The 18918-nt window shown below is 39.2% G+C and overlaps 1 protein-coding gene across 5 annotated transcripts in view; it reads left to right on the top strand.

The window, feature by feature from the left end:
- FBXW7 (F-box and WD repeat domain containing 7) overlaps positions 1-18548 on the top strand; it is a 177098-nt gene extending 158550 nt beyond the window's left edge. For 3 of the 5 annotated variants that reach the window (XM_039700105.1, XM_039700107.1, XM_039700106.1), the window contains 7 exons: positions 2879-3002; positions 4852-4988; positions 6639-6752; positions 9787-9968; positions 11010-11235; positions 15260-15470; positions 16510-18548. In XM_039700105.1, the coding sequence (XP_039556039.1) occupies positions 2879-3002; positions 4852-4988; positions 6639-6752; positions 9787-9968; positions 11010-11235; positions 15260-15470; positions 16510-16778 (1263 nt within the window). In that variant the 3' untranslated portion in view covers positions 16779-18548. Of the gene's footprint in view, positions 1-2878; positions 3003-4851; positions 4989-6638; positions 6753-9786; positions 9969-11009; positions 11236-15242; positions 15471-16509 lie in introns of those variants that run through there. The other 2 variants (XR_005626595.1, XM_039700108.1) reach the window with 2 other exon arrangements.
- Positions 18549-18918: the final 370 nt, after the last annotated feature.

Below are 18918 nucleotides of genomic sequence, written 5' to 3'. Positions count from 1 at the left end.
TCACAATTTCTTCACAGAAGAAATACAGTACTTAGCAGTAAAACTTCCTCACTTAGGTTTCTTCACTCCCCTGTAAACTACTAATGTTTAATTTGTTTATTTCTGGTGGAATTCCTGCCTCTTGAAACCAGAATATGATGTGTAGCTTCATGGCAGGCTGACTTCACCAGTGAAGTTGGCTTGAATAATTTTTGCTTCCTAACCCCGAGTCACTGTCACCAAAATTACCCGAGTTAAAAAAAGCCATGGAGCTGACTCTGCCATCTCCTCTGCTGTTCCCTCGCCCAGATCTCCTCAGCAGGGCTGTCCCCAGCTGCTGAGTGCTGGCTGCAGTGGGGGTGATGCTCTGAGCTGTGGGGGCACAAGCGAGTTGTTGGGGTCAGTAATTCCATGAGGAGGCTTCCCTGGCAAAGGCAGCATCCTGTGAAAACACGCTCCCTTGGGCTGTCACTCTGCATTAACATCTGTGGTTAGCTCCAGTGCTGTTGGATGCTATGCACTGATTGTATTACCAAACCAGAACAGGAAGATGATGTGGACAGGAGGGCTTTGCTTCAAAACCATTGTCTGCAATGCAAAGACAAATAACCATGGAAATGTTTGTTTTCCTCCCGAGAAAACAGCAGTCAAACAGTTAATATGAAATAAATACTCTTGTTTTCTTGCTGAGACTTTAGAAATAATTATTCAAATTACTTATGAAAATCAGGTTGATACACCAGTAGATAAAGAGTTCTGCTGAAATCAGTCATAGAAATGTTGTTGGTTCTGTCTGTGTGTGTAATGAAGAAAAAGGCAAGGAGCTGCTTACTCTGTTGGGTGTTATTAATACTTCAGCAGAGAGTAGTCCTAAATCCAGTTCAGTCAAAGGTCAGATCTTTGCTACCTGAAATTTTCTTATAACTAGATCCATGAGCTGAGACAAAGGGATGTCATCTTTTATCCACTGCTAATCCTAAAGTCAGCTGCGGGCTGTGTTGACCATTGATGACTATTTAGACAAATGTAGTCTAAAATAAATGTTACCCATATTTAACCTGGTTTAGAATCAGTTGGCTCATAGGTTTAATTAACACCAGCTTAGAAAATGTCTGTGTCTGTATAGATAGTAATTTTTAAGTAATATTTAAACAAACTGCTGTCAACTGAGGAACATTAGGCAAAAAATGGAAAAGGGACCGTGTCATGTTTGAGTTTTGTCACATGCAGGTCTGTGTGATGTGTGTTAGGAAACAACACTTCTTCAGTAATTTCACATGCCAGAAATGGAGACAGAAGGTCTAAAAGGACCAGTACAGCTGTTGCTCCTTTAATAGAGAGCCTTACACCAGATCCCAAATGCTGACTCCCTGAATAAAGAGAGAAGGTTCTTCAGGTTTGTGGCCTGGGGAGCCTACAGGATCTAACACGTCATTTAAAGCACAGGTGCCTCTAATGTGGAGTGCTGTGGGCTCCCCAAGAGCTGCAGGTGATGACTTGCAAACATGGTGTGTGTGCAACCAAAATGCAAGCACTTGCGACGTGGTGAATTTTTATTTCCTGCTCAGTCACCAGCTTGTCTAGATTACTAAATGTTTCTCACAAAATAAAGTCCAAAATCTTTTGAGGTCAACAGCCTGCACTTATAACTTCCTCAGTAAATTTCAGTCTTTGCTGCTTTGAAGGGCAGATTCTGTTTCTATCTATCTATCTATCTATCTATCTATCTATCTATCTAATCTTAAAACTTCAGCTAAAAATTAAATTGAAAGTTCTAAACAAAATACATGGCAAGCAGAAGTAAAAGGGGGTGATCTGATTTCCTTGACAGCTTCTGCATTCTGTTAATTACTGATGAAGTCCCCACTGTGAGCATGTTAGTAGTTCTCTGCATTAATGTTTATCAATACTGTTCTTTCTGCAGAGTTTTTAGGGACTCTGTGCATTTCCTGTGACTTTCTTACACTTATTTCCCATGACTAGGGAGTTGCATTGTTGCTGTCAAGTAGAAAAGCTGTACTTGGTTATCACACCCTTAATGATAGTTGTCTTTGTGTTCTGGTTTGTGATTTATGCCTCTGTTAAAGGCTTCGTAGAGATATTGGAGGCTTTATTGTCATCACTACATGGCTTAGCTCAGTCAGAGAAGATCTTAATTTTTTTCCCAATAAACTTCAGTTCTGTCACGTGGAAAAACTCATTTTCCATTTACTTTCTGGTGCTCATTAGGATTTGCCCTAACAAGGGTTTGGTAACAAGCTGTACTAAAGTGATGTGTCTTGATCCTACTGCATCCCAGTCCATAAAGCTCTGTGTTACTCCACCCAGGAGTGTGTTTGAATTCTCATCAGCAAATGAGCAATACCTGCACTGCCTTTCCTATGGCTGCAGAGTGGTTTGAGCTCTGGGGAATGTAGCATTTACTTGTTCTGTATTTGGGCTTTCTGACTGATGTTACTCATCACAATGTACATCCCTATTTGCTCACATGGTGAGCACTGTACTTTTTAGTTCAACTCTGAAGATAACTTTTGTTGCAATTGTTAGCTAAAATAATATAGACATAATTACTTTGATAATAATTCTTGTAATGATTCAAAGTAATGTGGCTTACATTTTTTAAAAACGTAGTAATTATTTCAGCTGATTCCTATTTTCTTGCAAATGCAAGAATAATTTTGTGATATGATCTGTAAGGATTTAGTTACTTAGGATGATTGTTATATTTCCACATGCCCACAGGAATACACTGGAGTCTGTTAAGTTTCAGAGATTGTTTAATAATTTATCGTTCCAATTTTCTGTATTTCAGCCCCTGATGTGTGATAGTAAATGGAGTTATTTCACTTTTCTCTTCAAAAGCAGTGCAGAAAGTACACTTCCTTCTTATTTTTTACAGCTGGCACTGTATGTGCTGTCATTCCTGGAACCCAGGGACCTTCTACAGGCAGCCCAGACTTGTCGTTACTGGAGAATTCTGGCTGAAGATAATCTTCTCTGGAGAGAGAAATGCAAAGAGGAGGGTAAGGCTGAGCAAAATGATGGATGTAATGGTCGAAGTGTTGCCATCATAAAAAGTGCAGTTCATTTACATAGTAAGCTTAAAGTTTTACAAAGGCAATTCATGTGACTTTAGATTTAGTGCTAGTTCTGCTTTAAGCTACATGGTATGTATCTCTGTTGAAAGCAGGAAATAGAAATAATCCATGGAGTGCTAGAGTTTAGGCTTGAATGTCTTGTTTGTAAAGTATGCTAGTTGCATGTTTTTAGAATACAGCTGGGATTGCTTTTTGAGAATTGTGTTTATTCAAAATGGAACCAAAAGAAATAACAGCTGAGGTGTAAAAATGATAGGAGCATAGCCTGGCAGTTGCAGCGTGGAGGAAAAGCTGTTTCAGTGGTTGGTAGAAAGGCTGCTGTAATTTCACATCACTTGTAGGGTAATTAAGGCAGAGATGGCGCATGGTAGTGGGAGAAGGTGCTAAAAGGTTTGCTTGGAGAGGGACACACAGTCCATTAGCCACATGGATATTATCCTGCTCATGCCAATTCAAGAAGATATGGTGCTCCTGCACTGATATGAATGGGCAAAAAGGCTCCCATGAAAGCAGCTGTGTATTTTTGTGTACATGGAGAGTGCAAGCTCTTATTTTTAAGGATAATTATAGGAGCAAGGAGTCTGTTTGGGCCAGGGGGAAAGGGGGGTGCAGAAGACCACATACATGTGATCCCAGAGCATCTTGGACATAGGACCCTGTCCAGACTGCCTTGGATTATGGAGACAAGGACTTCTGTGGGGTTGATGCAAAGGCTTCAAAAAACAAAACTATGTCAATTGTAGCTGGCTATTTGTGAGGGCACCTAATTTGTTTTCTTTTGTGATGGAAAGCAGGTGTCTGACCTTCTAAATCTTCTCTAAAGATTCTCCTCTTAAAAAATTCAGTGAAAATGCATTAAAAGGACAGAGTGAGAAAAAAGGAGAACGTTGAGAGGAGAATGAGCTTACGTTTGTGAGCTTACAAGTAAGAATAAATACATCCAGGCAAGAGAGCACAGGCAAGCAGGCCAGTATTGCAGCCTGCTTAGCCTCAGTAACACGAAGGAGTCCTTAATTCAAGATTGCAGGCAGAGAGGGGGTTAAAGGCAGAAGAGTGAAATCCACATACTGGCAAGACACAAGTCTCCTGCCAGTAATGAAATGCAGTGGAGAGAAGAGCTGCATAGAAAAGAGAGCAGGGTGAGAGAATTGTAAAAAAAGCTGTATCTGTAGTAGCAAAGGTAAAACAAAGCTCTACTGCTTAAGTGTCAAGTCAGAAAGGGCACAGCTATACTTAAATTCCAGCCAAGAGAGGACAATGCCAAAAGCACTCAGCCCTTCAGATCAAGAAAGTAATTAAAAGCTCACTAATACCAGGAGTCACAGTGAACTTAAAGGTAATGAAGATGGGTGATCAGAGTGGAGAACCACAGAAAGGTTGACTTCTCCAACTGTTCCAGAATAAGCATATAAGTGGTTAAGGAGGTTTTTGGACAGCACCCATTTGTAAAAGGCAATATTCTGCTGCATTGTCTCGGAAAGGGGGATCCAAACCCGAGCTAGGAGGTTGCCAGCAAGGAATGATGAACTAGAGCATTTTCAGTTGTGATTATGGTAATGATTATGCTGAAGTGACAAGGACAGACAGAGTATAAATCTCTGAGGAGCAGGGTGGTGTCACTGACACACAAATGTTGGCATGCAGGAGATTGTTACATTTCCGCCATATTTTAATGTCAGGGGTCACAGTAAAGGTTTGGGAGGGAAAGTGTTTTCTTTGGGTGGCCTAATCTCTTCCCCTCCCCCCCCCACCCCTTTTTAAAATTCCATTTTAGGGATTGATGAACCATTGCATATCAAGAGGAGGAAAGTAATAAAACCAGGCTTTATACACAGTCCGTGGAAAAGCGCCTACATCAGACAGCACAGGATTGATACCAACTGGCGGCGAGGAGAGCTGAAATCGCCCAAGGTGAGGTTCTGAGCTCTGTGCACGGGGCCGTGAACAAAGCGGGATCAGCTCGTGGCTCGGCTTCTCTCCTTTGGACAAACAAGATTATCCATGCACAAAAAGCAGGGAATTGCTACGGAAAAAAATAATTCGTGTTTTAGCTTACCGTGGCTTTAAATTATATTCTGACCACCATTTTGGCAATGCTTCATACTGCAGAACCCTTTCACTGCTCTTCTAAGAATTTCTGTACGATTTTGTGAATTCTATAAATATGCCGGTCTTCTTGAGACAGTTAATCATGGAAATTTGATTTGAAATACTTATATTTAAACACACAGGCACATATATTGTACATATTTAGGTGTATACATATGTATTGGTAGAGCTGGGTCGTGTTGCAGCCTAAAAACATTCCACGACTGTTCTGTGATCAATACACGCTTTATTTTTAAATATATTCTTAATTGAGCAGTACAAGACAGTAACTTCATTCTGTGTTAAGATGTCTGTGGGGTTTTCTAAATGTTAAAATTATTTTAATGACATTGATATTTATCATTGCATCCTTTCCAAATGTGAAGACATGAAGCAATATTTCAAACCTTTTGTAAATAAAATAGCAACTCTCTAATCAAACCTGATAATGAACAAGCAGCCGAAATGTCAAGAAAACCGATATTCGTGGCTTTTTAAGTTTTTAAGGCAATTTACCTATTTTCTTAATTAAAAATAACAAAATAAGAACAAAAGAACTCCCTTGGAAAACCTATGGCTATATCCTGCTGTTTATTTGGCTGTGACTTAAGTACATCTCTGGCAACGGTTCTGTATTTCTTGCGTTGATATGCCACATCAAGTTATCTTGGAATTATTATTAAAATTACAGCCTCTGGCATTATCCAAATGCCATTTCATTTCAACAAACATCTTAAAAATGTTTGGATATCTTAAATAAAAAATTCTTCATCCTATGTATTCTACTAAGGAATTTTTTTTTTGGCTGTATTGCAATAAGAGATACAGAATTACAGTTTTTCCAAAATCAAGCATTGAAAATCCCACCTCTATAAAGCAACATTCTAGTCCCCATCCCCAGCACATGGAATTGTTGCTTTTGTTTCCATTTAATTGAGTTGATGGTTTTCTTTTCCAGTTTTTGACTTTGGTGCTGACTGGCATTTAACAAAATACAATGCTTGGCTGATAAGGGAAAAAAATAGATGTAGTCAGCCTTGACCACTGAAATACAAATACTCAGCAAATAATCAGCCCATCCTTTTCATTCAAGATTGAAACAAAAGGTAACAGTAAATTGAAAATCAACTGAAAAATAAAGAGATGCAATAACTACAGAGGAATAGAGCAGTGTCCAGTTACTAATTCAGACCACTTTTGTTAGTGCTTTTTCCTGGTACTTTCAGGAGGTTTGCAGTAGCTGTAGTGTGTGTGCTAAGCAATGCAGCATCACTCCATGGAAGGAGGGAAACACCTTCTTTGGTCCCAGCTGGCGGTAAATTAGACTTGACACACGGGATTAAGGGGCCTTATTATTACTGAAGCAACTCTAGCATTTTGTAATTTATGAATCAGAAGAGCACTTTGTTTCTCCTGCTTCTCTAATCTCCTGCATTAAATGGTGACTGTTGCTTTTGTGCTCTTGGTTGCCAGGTGCTGAAGGGCCACGATGACCACGTGATCACGTGCCTGCAGTTCTGCGGGAACCGCATCGTGAGCGGCTCCGACGACAACACGCTCAAAGTGTGGTCAGCAGTGACAGGCAAGGTGAGGCGGCTGCTCTGCTGCAGTCCTTGGGAAACGAGCCACAGGCAGAGCAGTGCCACAGCAGAAATGCTGCTGTGCCATCAGACCGTGCTGCAGGGTGGCCTTTGGTGCTCTGGGTATACCAGATAAACATGTGGGTTGCCTTTTCCCACACAGAAACTCCTCCAGTTCAAAAAAGTCACCTTGATGTGAAATTGCAATGCTGCTCATGTTACCACTAGCATATATCCTTGTTCTCTTGGCAATTCTGCTATTCTTGTGGAGTCGTTTGTGACACGGATTTTAAAGAATTTGGACAGAAACATTACTTTATCTTCCTTAAAGCTTAACTTAGGCTTTACCACTCTGGATCTCTTTTTCTCACTTATCTTCTAGCATTCTTTTTATTGTTTTCAAATTTTTTGCAATGGAGTGTTCATTTTACTGGCTCAGATTTCAAATACAGAGTTTGTTTTTCTTTCCAAGCTACTATATTGCTGAGCCACCAAAAAAAAAAAATTAACTTGCTTTAGGTTTAAATATTTCCTATTAAATTAGATCCAGCTCAGGTAGGAATTTAATAAGCTTCAATAATTTAATTCTGGCTTAGAGGAGCAAAACAATATGTGCAATCAAAAAGACAGTGCTGAGCATTTCAGTCATGTTAGAACATCACAGCTACTCAGCGCACAGTTTTTTTTGTTGAGGTGACTGACCGACCAAGGGTGTAGAAAAGGCCTTGGGGAAACAGCACTTTTTCCTTTTAGACTGGTATTGTGTGCACTTAGCTTGGTTTTAATGGTATAGATAACAACAGGACAGCTGCTGAGGATAAGGTGTCTAAGATGTAAAAGGTATCCACTTCATAATGTGGAAGCTGAATGTATTCAGCATTTGTCATTGCATGCCCAGAAGATCCTTGAAGGGATTGTTAATCCTACTGTGGGTAAGAATAAAATGAAGAGCCATAGGCAGCCTCACCCTGCTGCTGTTGGCAGCAAACTGTCTAATGAAGGATCCCATAATGAAATTTACATCTATTTTAATTGAAAAGGGCAACCTAAACACTAATGAAAAATACTTTCTTTGTACATACCACACTCCTAAAAGCAAAATGTTCCCTTAAATATATCAAATTAAGCACAGTGGCATGACTTAACAATTACTGTTCAGTAATTTTTTGAAAGTAATTACAAAACCTAGTGTGGCCATTTACCCCAAACCTTTAAGAGAGCCAGAAATTGTGTCTGAAAGATGGAAGCATGCTATATCAGCCCTCATGCTTACTGATGCTGAAGAATTAATAAAATAAAGAAACCCTAAAGGTTGGTTTGTGCAAATGAACATGACTAAATAATTCCCTTGACAGATGTAAAGCCCAAAATAAGAATTCTGTGTTCTTACTGCTTTAACAGGATGATTTCTTAAAATATGAGCACATTGGATGAAATAAGAAAAAAAGAGAACTGTAGAAATGAACATCAGCTATGAACTGAAAAAGATGGATTTGATAGCAGTGAATTAAGCCAGGAGCCAGTAATTGCAGAAAACTGGTTTAAAAATTGTTGAAGAAGAGTACAACAAAAAACCAAACCATTTTCAAGGATGGTAGAAAGAACAGGATATTAACAACAGGAATTACTATGCTGTCACTGATGCAGAAAAATACTTTGGAAGAAAATTCATGTGATGGAAATGCAGCATGCAGTGATAATAGAACATTTCAGCAGAAACCCATGCTTACTACTGAAGTTATGGTTTTTCTTATTAGAGTTGATCCAGATAATCTGTATTAGATTTTTTTTTCCCCTGAAGTAACCTTTGGCTTAATATTAATGCATTTTCAAAAGGTATGATTACAAGATCCAGGACAGGACAGTTAGAAGGCCAAAATGCATCCATGTTTAAATGGAGTAACCTGAAAGACTGGGTATTTAGGATACACTATCTCAGCTGAAAAATGTTGGACTGCGTCAAGAGGAGTCAGCTAACAGTTAAAGGAAGGCCACGGCAATTAATGCCACTTAGCATTAGATTACAGAAAAAGAGATCCTCAAACTGCCTTGACCTCTTTTCTCACGCAGTTACAGGTTTGACTGATAAAAATAATAGTGCAGAAGTAGATGGCTGTGTGCACTGAAAGACTCTATCCCCATGACAGAACTGAAGAAAATAGAATAATGCAAAAATCAACATGGCACATATTTAAATGGGTTAGAAAATGGGTAATTACAGAGATCATGTTGTTAAAGTAAATGTAGAATCTTCATGGAGTATCTTTCTAGAGGAGTCTTGCAAGGATCTTTCCTTGTCTGTACTAATTAGCATTTATTGCTGCCTGGTGGGAAAGCATATATAGTGATTACTTGTAGGGAAAACAGGCTGGGAGACAGAGACAAGCCATTGTTCCGGGCCGACAGGGGTTTTATAGAAGGAGGTGTGAGCAAACACTGTCTGCACATGGTGAGAAATCATGTCATACATTTGGGATCAGAGAAGGTAGGCTGTGCTTATGTAGTGTGAGATTCTCTCCTGGGCAACAGTAAAGCCTGAAAAAGGTCTGAAACATGGTTTTGCAGGAGTGATGCTGTAGCTGTGGTTTACAGAGAGCAGTGTTTCTTGGATAAACAAACAGAAAAATACAACAAAAATATATAGTTTATAGATTGTGGTAAAACTACCAAGTGTGTGCTCTTTCCACTTCTAACACACTTCAAAAAGCTATTGGAAATCCTGCAGTGACTCAGAAAAATGCCAAGAACATGACTCAGGACTGCAGAACATGTCCTTGTATTGAGAAACGTGGAAAGACAGCTTAGTTTGTCAAGGGAAAGATTACAAGAAAAATTCCTTATGGTTAAAGTAACAATAATTTATAGAGAAATTTGATGAGTGTTTTTTAAAGAGGGGAATTTTTTTGTTGGATCAGAAAGAAGTCTCCAGGGGTCTTCTGGCTCTTGCTGTGGGAGCTGACTCTTACCTCCAAGATTGCTTTTTCTTAAAGTACCCATTCCCCTGTGTCAAAAGGGTAACTAAGGAAAATGTTTCTTTTCAGTGTTTGAGAACACTGGTTGGACACACAGGCGGAGTGTGGTCATCACAGATGAGGGATAATATCATCATCAGCGGCTCTACAGACAGAACGTTGAAAGTCTGGAACGCCGAGACCGGGGAGTGCATCCACACCTTGTACGGACACACCTCCACCGTGCGCTGCATGCACCTCCACGAGAAAAGGTGAGCCTTGCTGCAGAGCTGCAGCCACAGCCTGGCCCTGCATTTACACACTCGTGCTCACAGAAAGTGCTCCTGAAACCTGGAGACCTCATCCAGCACCGAGTGGAATGCAGACCAGGCAAAACATAAATCAACACAGGGGAGGAGATGATTAATAGGAGCAGAAGCATGAGAATACTAAATGAAGAACTGGAAATTGAGTCATGTACTTCAAAAAGTCACAGTCTGCGCTATTTCAAAGCTAATTCTTTGTTACACCATGATCCAGTCTCCCACACGGAATAATTTTGTCTTTTGTCAATGTAACAAACTTTTACTCATATTACCAAATAACCTTCTAAGTATTGTCACTGCAGTATTTTATTTAACTGATTATAACATAATTTTTGCAATAATCATGTCTTGATTCAACAAACATTAGCAAAGCTCTGTTACTTGGCTGTGGTATAGAGTTGTTGACAGATTGTTGGTTGCATTTCTTCTTTTTTGAAGAATAATGAGGTTTTTCTGTGTAAATTCCATTAATGTTCATTCCATCTCATTTCTGTTATTGCCTAAAAACCCTTATAGAAATATAAATTGAAAGAAAAATCAAATAACTGTTACTTTACTCAAAGTGAAATTCTAAAGATCTTTGTTTATTTGTTATAATTAGTCAACTCAGTTATTAAAACAGAATGCTCATAGCACTGGCTGGAGCTCACCATGTTCATAAGCTTTCATAGGTAGATACAGCAGTCCACAGAATTTCTCATGGCATTGTTTTGTTGTTCAGGAATGTAGTGCCTTTTAAAATATTGATTGCTAATTATATCAAATAGACAGATCCTGAGGAGGTGAGTAGAGCAAGGAAGAAGAAAGAGCACTCCAGTCGTTTGAGACCCCATTAAAATGTCACACCAAGCCAGAACTTTGGTGGCTGTTGCACCAACTCTATCTAACGTCCCAAATTAAAACTCAGACCCATTTGCAGCCAGGCTGGATTGCTGTGGTACTTGCATGTGCAGTGCTGAGTACAGGAGGGTTCTCTCGTTGCTGCAGGGTGGTCAGTGGCTCTCGAGACGCGACGCTGCGGGTGTGGGACATAGAGACGGGCCAGTGTTTACATGTCCTGATGGGCCACGTCGCTGCAGTTCGGTGCGTTCAATATGATGGCAGAAGGGTTGTAAGTGGTGCATATGATTTTATGGTCAAAGTGTGGGATCCAGAGACAGAGACCTGTCTGCACACACTGCAAGGGCATACTAACAGAGTCTACTCGTTACAGGTATGTGATTTTTATCTGCTGCTTTAGTTTCCTTAAGTAATATTTAAAGTCAGTTTGTTTCATCTTGTTTATTAAATTATGGGTACCTAGTACAGAATTGTACAGACCACAAGCATACAGAGATATCTGTAATAAACCCCTCTTTCATTTTACACTAGTTATATGTTGTCTTAATTTAGAAACTGAAATTTTTTAGAGTAACATTTTTAAAAGCACCCAGTACAATAAAGCCCATATCTCTATACCAGCAAATTACGTTGTTTTGTAGGTGGATGGTTGTTTGATTGAGATTTTTTTTTCAAATATTGCATGTATTTTGCAGTTATGTTTTTGCTTTCCTCAAGAAATTCCAAACTTACTGTTTTAAATAAATCAGAGGATATAGCAATTGACAGCGTGCCAAAAACCCTATTGGATTAATGTTCTGATTTCTGGAGATCTGTTTATCCTCATTTTCTAGTTCCATCTTCCAGTTCTAAACTATAATTCACAGTAAGGCTGAACCTAAAATTTTAATGATCCTATGTAAATCTCTAGCTTTCTACTTCCTCTTCTCTAAGTACAGGCCAGATATACAAGTGTGAGGCTGTTTCAATAGCAACATGTTAATGTAGGTGCAGGTTATTATGGTGCTGCTTTGTGGCATCTCACTATTGCCCACCAGTTACCCACAAAGCTGGCAAAGATACACACAGACTTCATGCCTTTGGTCTTCTTACCTTTACTAACCCAAAACATCATTTTGTTCATTCATAGAGTCAAAGCATCACTTCCAGGCATTGAAAGGCAAAAGAAATTAATTTCATGCTTGTGCCTGTTCACACCACAATCTGGCAGGACTTGAAAAAGAAATCAACAAAGACAGTTCAAAATTGGGAAATGGCATTCAGCATGTAACTGCTCTGGTTAGTGACTCAGAAAGTGAAGCTCAGTGCTAGAGACATTTTTCATAAAGTATTTCATATCTCCCCATAATATATTAAATATGAACAAAGTTCCTAATTGGTTTCCTTTCCCAAAAGTATGTAGCAAAAACTCCAGCCCTTCTCTTACATTCATATGCTGAGGAGTGTTCTCTAGACAAGCAGAAAGCAAGTTAAAAATGCTCACCCACCTACCTACCTAGCTACCTAGCTACCTACCTCTCAAAAATATTCTGAGGATTTATTTTGTGGGGGGCAGTTTGGGAGCAGATGTTTTTCTGCCTTATCTTCACCACTGGCTGTTGTTTTGCCTTACAAATATTTATGTCTTGCTCTGGTGCTGTAGTAATAATGGATCAAATGACTGGGTTGTGTTGCACGTCAATATGTTCTGAAACAAAGGGGAAGGGGGTCGAGGAGGGCAGGCTGGAGGCTACAGGTGCTTGCAGGTTTGGAACAGAAAGATTCTTTAAAATTGCCTAATGGCTCCAGTCCTTCAGCCTGAAGTAGCCCCAAACAGCAGAACTCCCATAAATAGAATAATCAGATGGAATAAGCCTGTCCTCCATGTCAGGTTATCTCTCCATATTTCCCCATGTGTAGACCTAATACTTTCCAGAGATCCTTATGCAGCAGTGTAAGACCACTAACCATGCTGAGTTTTCTTACTCTTTCTTACCTGCCTTTGCAGTAACCCACAGATTTTCAAGGTTCATGGATAACTCACTGATCCAAACCATTGTTTGTTTCCCTGCAGCACTATCAATTTCTCTGGATGCCCAGCCTTAAACCTTTCTTTCTGAATACCTTATGAACAGGGAATACAGCTAGTTTGCAGGAAAGGGGGAAAAGAATTCAAAATTTGTTACATCAATCGGGTTTAATTATTTTTAGGATAGAAAAATATTTTTTAGTGTTCCCAAGTCTGTTGGGCTATCTGGCAGTCCTTGCCTTTTTATCTGTAGTCAGATTATTTCCCATCCTCTTTTGAAAGCAGGGGACCCAAAAGAGGGTCCAGTCGAAGTCTTATCAATGCTTGCTAGAAGTGAAAGGATATTTTTATGCCTTCCATTCAGATACCAGAGGGTCTTTAGTGTATTTTCACCAGGAATGCAGTGCATACAGCAGATAAGCAGTCTGTGTGCCAGTCACTTTCCATTCTTTTGAATCTAGGTGCATTGGCCAAGCATGTCTGACTGCAGAGATCTAAGATACTCATTTGCTGCAGGTCTTAGAAGAAGCAGCAGCCCCAGATAGCTGAGTTCCCTTAACTGGGTTTGTTCCTTGCCTTATCAGGCACCAGTCAGTCCACATGGACAAGTAGTGTCAGATTGCCTTAAATATAACCAAGACTCCTGTCCAACCTCCTTCTCCCAGTCTGCAGCTGTACCTTCATTCATTCCCTGCCAAGTTCAGATCTTCACACTTTTCACTTCACTTTTACACTCTTTGCCTTTGGTCAGTTCTGCTCTTTCAAATGTCACTCCAATCCTAACGAAAATAGTAAATGCCAGACCTCTCTGAAACTCTTTCTGGTATCTCTGATAGTACTCTGAACAAAGTAATAGTATCCCTGCCTCACATTTGTCTCCTTCTTTGAAAATGCAACCAAGACATTCACTGTTTCACATGGCTTTTTAATCCATCATGGAAAAAAAATCATATTGGTTAAGATAGTTTTCACACAAATCTGTGTTTGCTGCTACTTGCCACATTACAAAACGCTTAAAAGTTCCTTGTGGAAATTGAAGTTAGGCTGATTGATCCATAATTCCCCTATCCCATCATCTTCAATAAAGGAAGGAATTGTATTTGCTATCTGAAATTTGTCTATCTTCCATGGGTTCTCAAAGATAGCAGCAGATGTCTCTGAGGCTGTCTTAAAACAACTTCCCTTATGTGATTTTGTTCCCTCATTCTAGCAAAAGCTTGTACTCATTTGTCATTGGCATTTGTGCTGTGAGCCTACGCTCACATGGCTGAGGACTGAGACAAAAAGAAGTTAAATAGCTGGCCTCAATCAGTGTTTCCTTCCCACTGAGGATAAATGAGGGGTTTTTGGCCTTCCTCTTGGTGGGTTTTTTTTCTGTTTTGTTTTGTTATGTTTTTGGTTGGGACTTTTTTACACAATAGTAAAATGGCTCTTGCTAGTTTTATCTTATGTTGTGCCCTGCCTTTCTGGTTTTTTGTCCCAGTGTGCTCTTTTATACACATCTATTGATCTAGTTTCTAGTTTTTGTACAATTCCTTGTGGTTTAGCCAAGTGGTTCTCAGTAATTTACAACACTTCCTATCTTTCTTTTAAACAGGATAGTTTGTGCCTTTAAGAAACTGCCAACTGTCCTGAACTCTTCTTCTCCTCAGAGAATAGATACATAAAATCCTCATGGGAATGAAGCCTAGGGGTTTTTAAGTATTCTACTGCTTTTTCCTTTTTTTGAGAACCCTGGACTCTTATGTCATTGTCACTATAGCTCAAGCTATTTTCCACCTTTCTGTTCTCTACATGGTTAGTCCTCTTGGTCAAAAGCATCTCATATCTTAGCCTGTATGCTTTCCCTACAACGACTGGAAAGTTACACTTCCTTACTGTACACAATTAGGGTTACAAAAAGCTAAATTCCACATTTTTCCATTACACTTCCTTCAATTTTCTTATGTTGTGACTTTTGTGTAGATGAGTCTGGAATAATGTTGTTGTTGTTCTCCTGCTTAAACTCCCTCTGACTTGTAAAAAGCAGGGTTGGCTTTTTAACATCTTCTTTAGGAAAAATACCTTCTCTTACTGTTGCACGCTGCAGGGTGGTCAGGATCTGCTCTGTTTAAAGGGGGTATATTGCATTTCAAAGACCTGTGGCTCAGAGTCTCTTCAAACCAGGTCCCTCAAGAGCCCACATGTCTTCAACAGAAAATTGCACTAACCATGAAGCACCTGCTGTAGGATCAAACGTGGCCATCTCTACTGAGTTCTTCCTTTGTTCTGCAAAAATGTTTCTGAATATATATAGTATCTAACCTTGCATTTAGTGAATGAAATGCTTAATAACCTTCTTTGTAAGGTCCTAATATATTTGTTTGTAATAGATTTACCTTTCTTGTAGTTTGATGGTATCCATGTGGTGAGTGGATCTCTTGACACTTCCATCCGAGTTTGGGATGTGGAGACAGGCAACTGCATTCACACTCTGACAGGCCACCAGTCACTCACAAGTGGAATGGAACTCAAGGACAATATACTTGTGTCTGGGAATGCTGATTCTACAGTCAAAATCTGGGACATTAAAACAGGACAATGTTTACAGACATTGCAAGGTAAGTTTAAACTACCTTCATGCCAATCAAGCAGCCTACAGTTATCTGTACTGCAGATTTTATATAAAGAAACTGTAAAATAATTACGTACAAAGAAACAACCACTGACCACTTAAAACTTAAATATTTTGTTGATAACAGCTGTATGATCTTTTTCTGAGCTAGAAGAACAAAATGTATTTAATCTAATCTATTCAAATCACTTGCCTATTATGAAAGGCAGATGGTCTGGACTGATAGCAATTTGCTATGGGTATATTAGCCTAATAAGCCACAGAAATACGTAGGAAATTACATCTCAAAATAGACAGTCAATGTATTTATTTAGGGGTCACTTGAATGTTTCAAAGCCTACAGTTTAATTGGATCAGGAGGCAAAGTACACTGTCTGTTGCAATAAATCAAGAGATGCAAGTGGAAGATGTTTTCTTTATTTCAGTAAAAAGAAAGATTTTTTTTTTCTCCATGTTGACAGTTGCCACTCAGGCATCATGCACACAAACACATGGTTATGTTTCTCCCCACAAAAAAGGTCTTAAATAATTTTCATATATCATGCAGCAGTGCTGGCTGGAGCAGAAAATTAAATTTCCCTGTAAAGCAAACTCTGCTGCTTTAACATATATATTTATATGTCAGCATATGACTGTTGGTATTTACTGATGCAGTAATCTCATAACAACACTTCAAAGGGACTTGAAGACAAACTCTTACAGTGGTCACCTCATTGAGGATGGTTAAGTTCATTTTCATGGACATCCAGTTTGCCCAAATGCCAATATACAGCACAATGAGATCACTGAAACAAAGAAGAAAATACTGGGGAATTTTTTAATACCTGTTTTCACTTCTCGAAAGCATGGCAAGGCTTCTGCACCTTTCAATGTACAAACCCAGGAGTTATAACAGATAGTTCTCTAATAATTCTAATAGATGGAAAGAGCTGTATGCAAATAGCGAGGTGTTTATTCTAGATGCAGCACTGCCTGACATTGCTTTCTAATTAATTACAAAGAAATGTTTTTGTTTACCCTTACAGGTCCCAACAAGCATCAGAGTGCTGTGACCTGTTTACAGTTCAACAAGAACTTTGTAATTACCAGCTCAGATGATGGGACTGTAAAACTTTGGGACTTGAAAACGGGTGAATTTATCCGAAATCTAGTCACATTGGAGAGCGGGGGAAGTGGAGGCGTCGTGTGGCGAATCAGAGCTTCTAACACAAAGCTGGTGTGCGCGGTCGGGAGCCGCAACGGGACTGAGGAAACAAAGCTGCTGGTGTTGGACTTTGACGTCGATATGAAGTGAAGGGCAGAAAGATGAATTTGTCCAAACGTGTAGACGATGTTCTCCTTTCCCTCCCCCCTGAAAAAAAAAGAAAAAAGAAAAAAAAGAAAAAGGAAAAAAATCCCTTGTCCTTGGTGGTGCAGGATGTTGCCTTGGGGCAACAGATCCTAAAGACCTACAGACTACGAAGGAGAAGACAAAGATGACAAACTATAACTGACAAGAGAGGCTTTTGCTGTCTCGTCACATAAAAAGGCTACACTTTTGACCGGGGCAGCTTTGCAAAAATCCAACTTTAGAAATGAAACCAGGTGCAATTAATTTCTTTACTTTCCTCCAAATGCTTCTTGAGTAATTTGGAGTGAAAAAAAAAATGTTACAGTTCTTGTTAACAGGTTATTTTACCACAAAGATCTTGAAATAAGCTGCACAGGCGAGCCTGCTGGTGCAGCCCTGGGTCAGCCTGGGTCCCAGCAGCCCCTCCGAGCAACGCGCTGTCCCCAGCCCCGCTCCGAGCCGGGGGTTGGACCGGACTCCCTCCAAGGTCCCTTCCAACCTCCACGAGCAGTCACTGGTTGACTTTCAAAAACTAGAGAGCATCTGCAATGAGAAAAACAAACAAAAACAAAGAGTCCATTCCTGGTGTGGAAAAGCTAAAATATTACTGTGAATTGTTTTGTACAGTTTTATCAGAGCTTTTTCTTTTTTTTCTTTATTCCTCTTTTTTTTTTTTTGCCAACCATTGCCAATGTCAATCACAGTATTAGCCTCTGTTTAATCTATTTACTGTTGCTTCCATCTACACTCTTCAATGCATAAGTTGCTCTGAGGTGGCAAGTTGTCCTGGATTTTGAGAGTCCTCTGATGGATTTAATTCGCAATGCTGGTGCTAGAAGTAGGTCTTCAATTACGGGATTGTTGTCCCACCCCTGTACTGTATTCCCAGTGGCCAAACTTATTTATGCTGCTAAATGAAAGAAAGAAAAGCAAATTATTTTTTTTTATTTTTTTTTCTGCTGTGACGTTTTAGTCCCAGACTGAATTCCAAATTTGCTCTAGTTTGGTTACAGAAAAAGACTTTTTGCCACTGAAACTTGAGCCAACTGTGCCTCTAAGAGGCTGAGAGTGGAAGAGTTTCAGACAATTAAGAGTGAAGTTTGCCTGCAAATAAAGAATTGAGTGTGTGTGCAAAGCTTATTTTCTTTTTTCTGGGCAAAAATTAAAACACATTCCTTGGAACAAAGCTATTGCAGCCTGTTCTGTGGGGAAATTTTTCTTTGTGAGGGCTGTGGTGAATGGAATGAACATACATTAAAAAAAAAACTGACAAAATTTTTTAAAAATATTATAAAATACAAAAATTAAAATAAAGTTGCTGGTCAGTCTTAGTGTTTTACAGTATTTGAGAAAAAACAACTGTTACAGTTATTGCTGGGAGGAACTGACAGAGCAAAAACTTACGTTTTTGTAAAGATGTCACATGCAAACAAAATGAGAAAAGAGAGAGTCAAATGGTTTGCCTCATTCTCCAAGAGCCACAACTCAAGCTGAACTGTGAAAGTGGTTTAACACTGTATCCTAGGCGATCTTTTTTCCTCCTTTTTTTTTGTTTTTGTTTTATTTATAGTCTGATTTAAAACAATCAGATTCCAGTTGGTTAATTTTAGTTATGTAACAACCTGACATGATGGAGGAAAACAACCTTTAAAGGGATTGTGTCTATGGTTTGATTCACTTAGAAATTTTATTTTCTTATAACTTAAGTGCAATAAAATGTGTTTTTTCATGTTAGTATGTCTTTTTTTTACATTTTTTTTTATTTTCTAGTTGTTAGTTTAATATTATAGATCCTGTGAGGGGTAAAGCAGGTCAAGTTGCTCATCTTACTGGTAGATGCTAAAATACATCTTGGGACTTTTTATATAACCCTTCCACAAACAGGTGTGTGCGTGTCCTCTCCTTCTGCCATGTAGGATTTGTCACATGGGCCTGGACAAACGCGGGGGACAGACATTCTCTGCTTCTCATGAGGATCGTGTCAGGACCTTGCTCAGGGGGGTGGGCAGCTATAAAAAGCTGCTAAAGTACGTAAAACTTCTTCCGATAGCTTCTCGTTACTGCAGCTTAAATTGAAACCTGATGTTTATTATTTATGGATTTC

Source organism: Passer montanus, unplaced genomic scaffold (genome assembly GCF_014805655.1).
Source record: "Passer montanus isolate IOZ18808 unplaced genomic scaffold, ASM1480565v1 scaffold14, whole genome shotgun sequence".
NCBI lineage: Eukaryota > Metazoa > Chordata > Aves > Passeriformes > Passeridae > Passer > Passer montanus.
The sequence above is the reverse complement of the archived record's forward strand: the minus strand, read 5'-3'. Positions and strand labels throughout refer to the sequence as shown.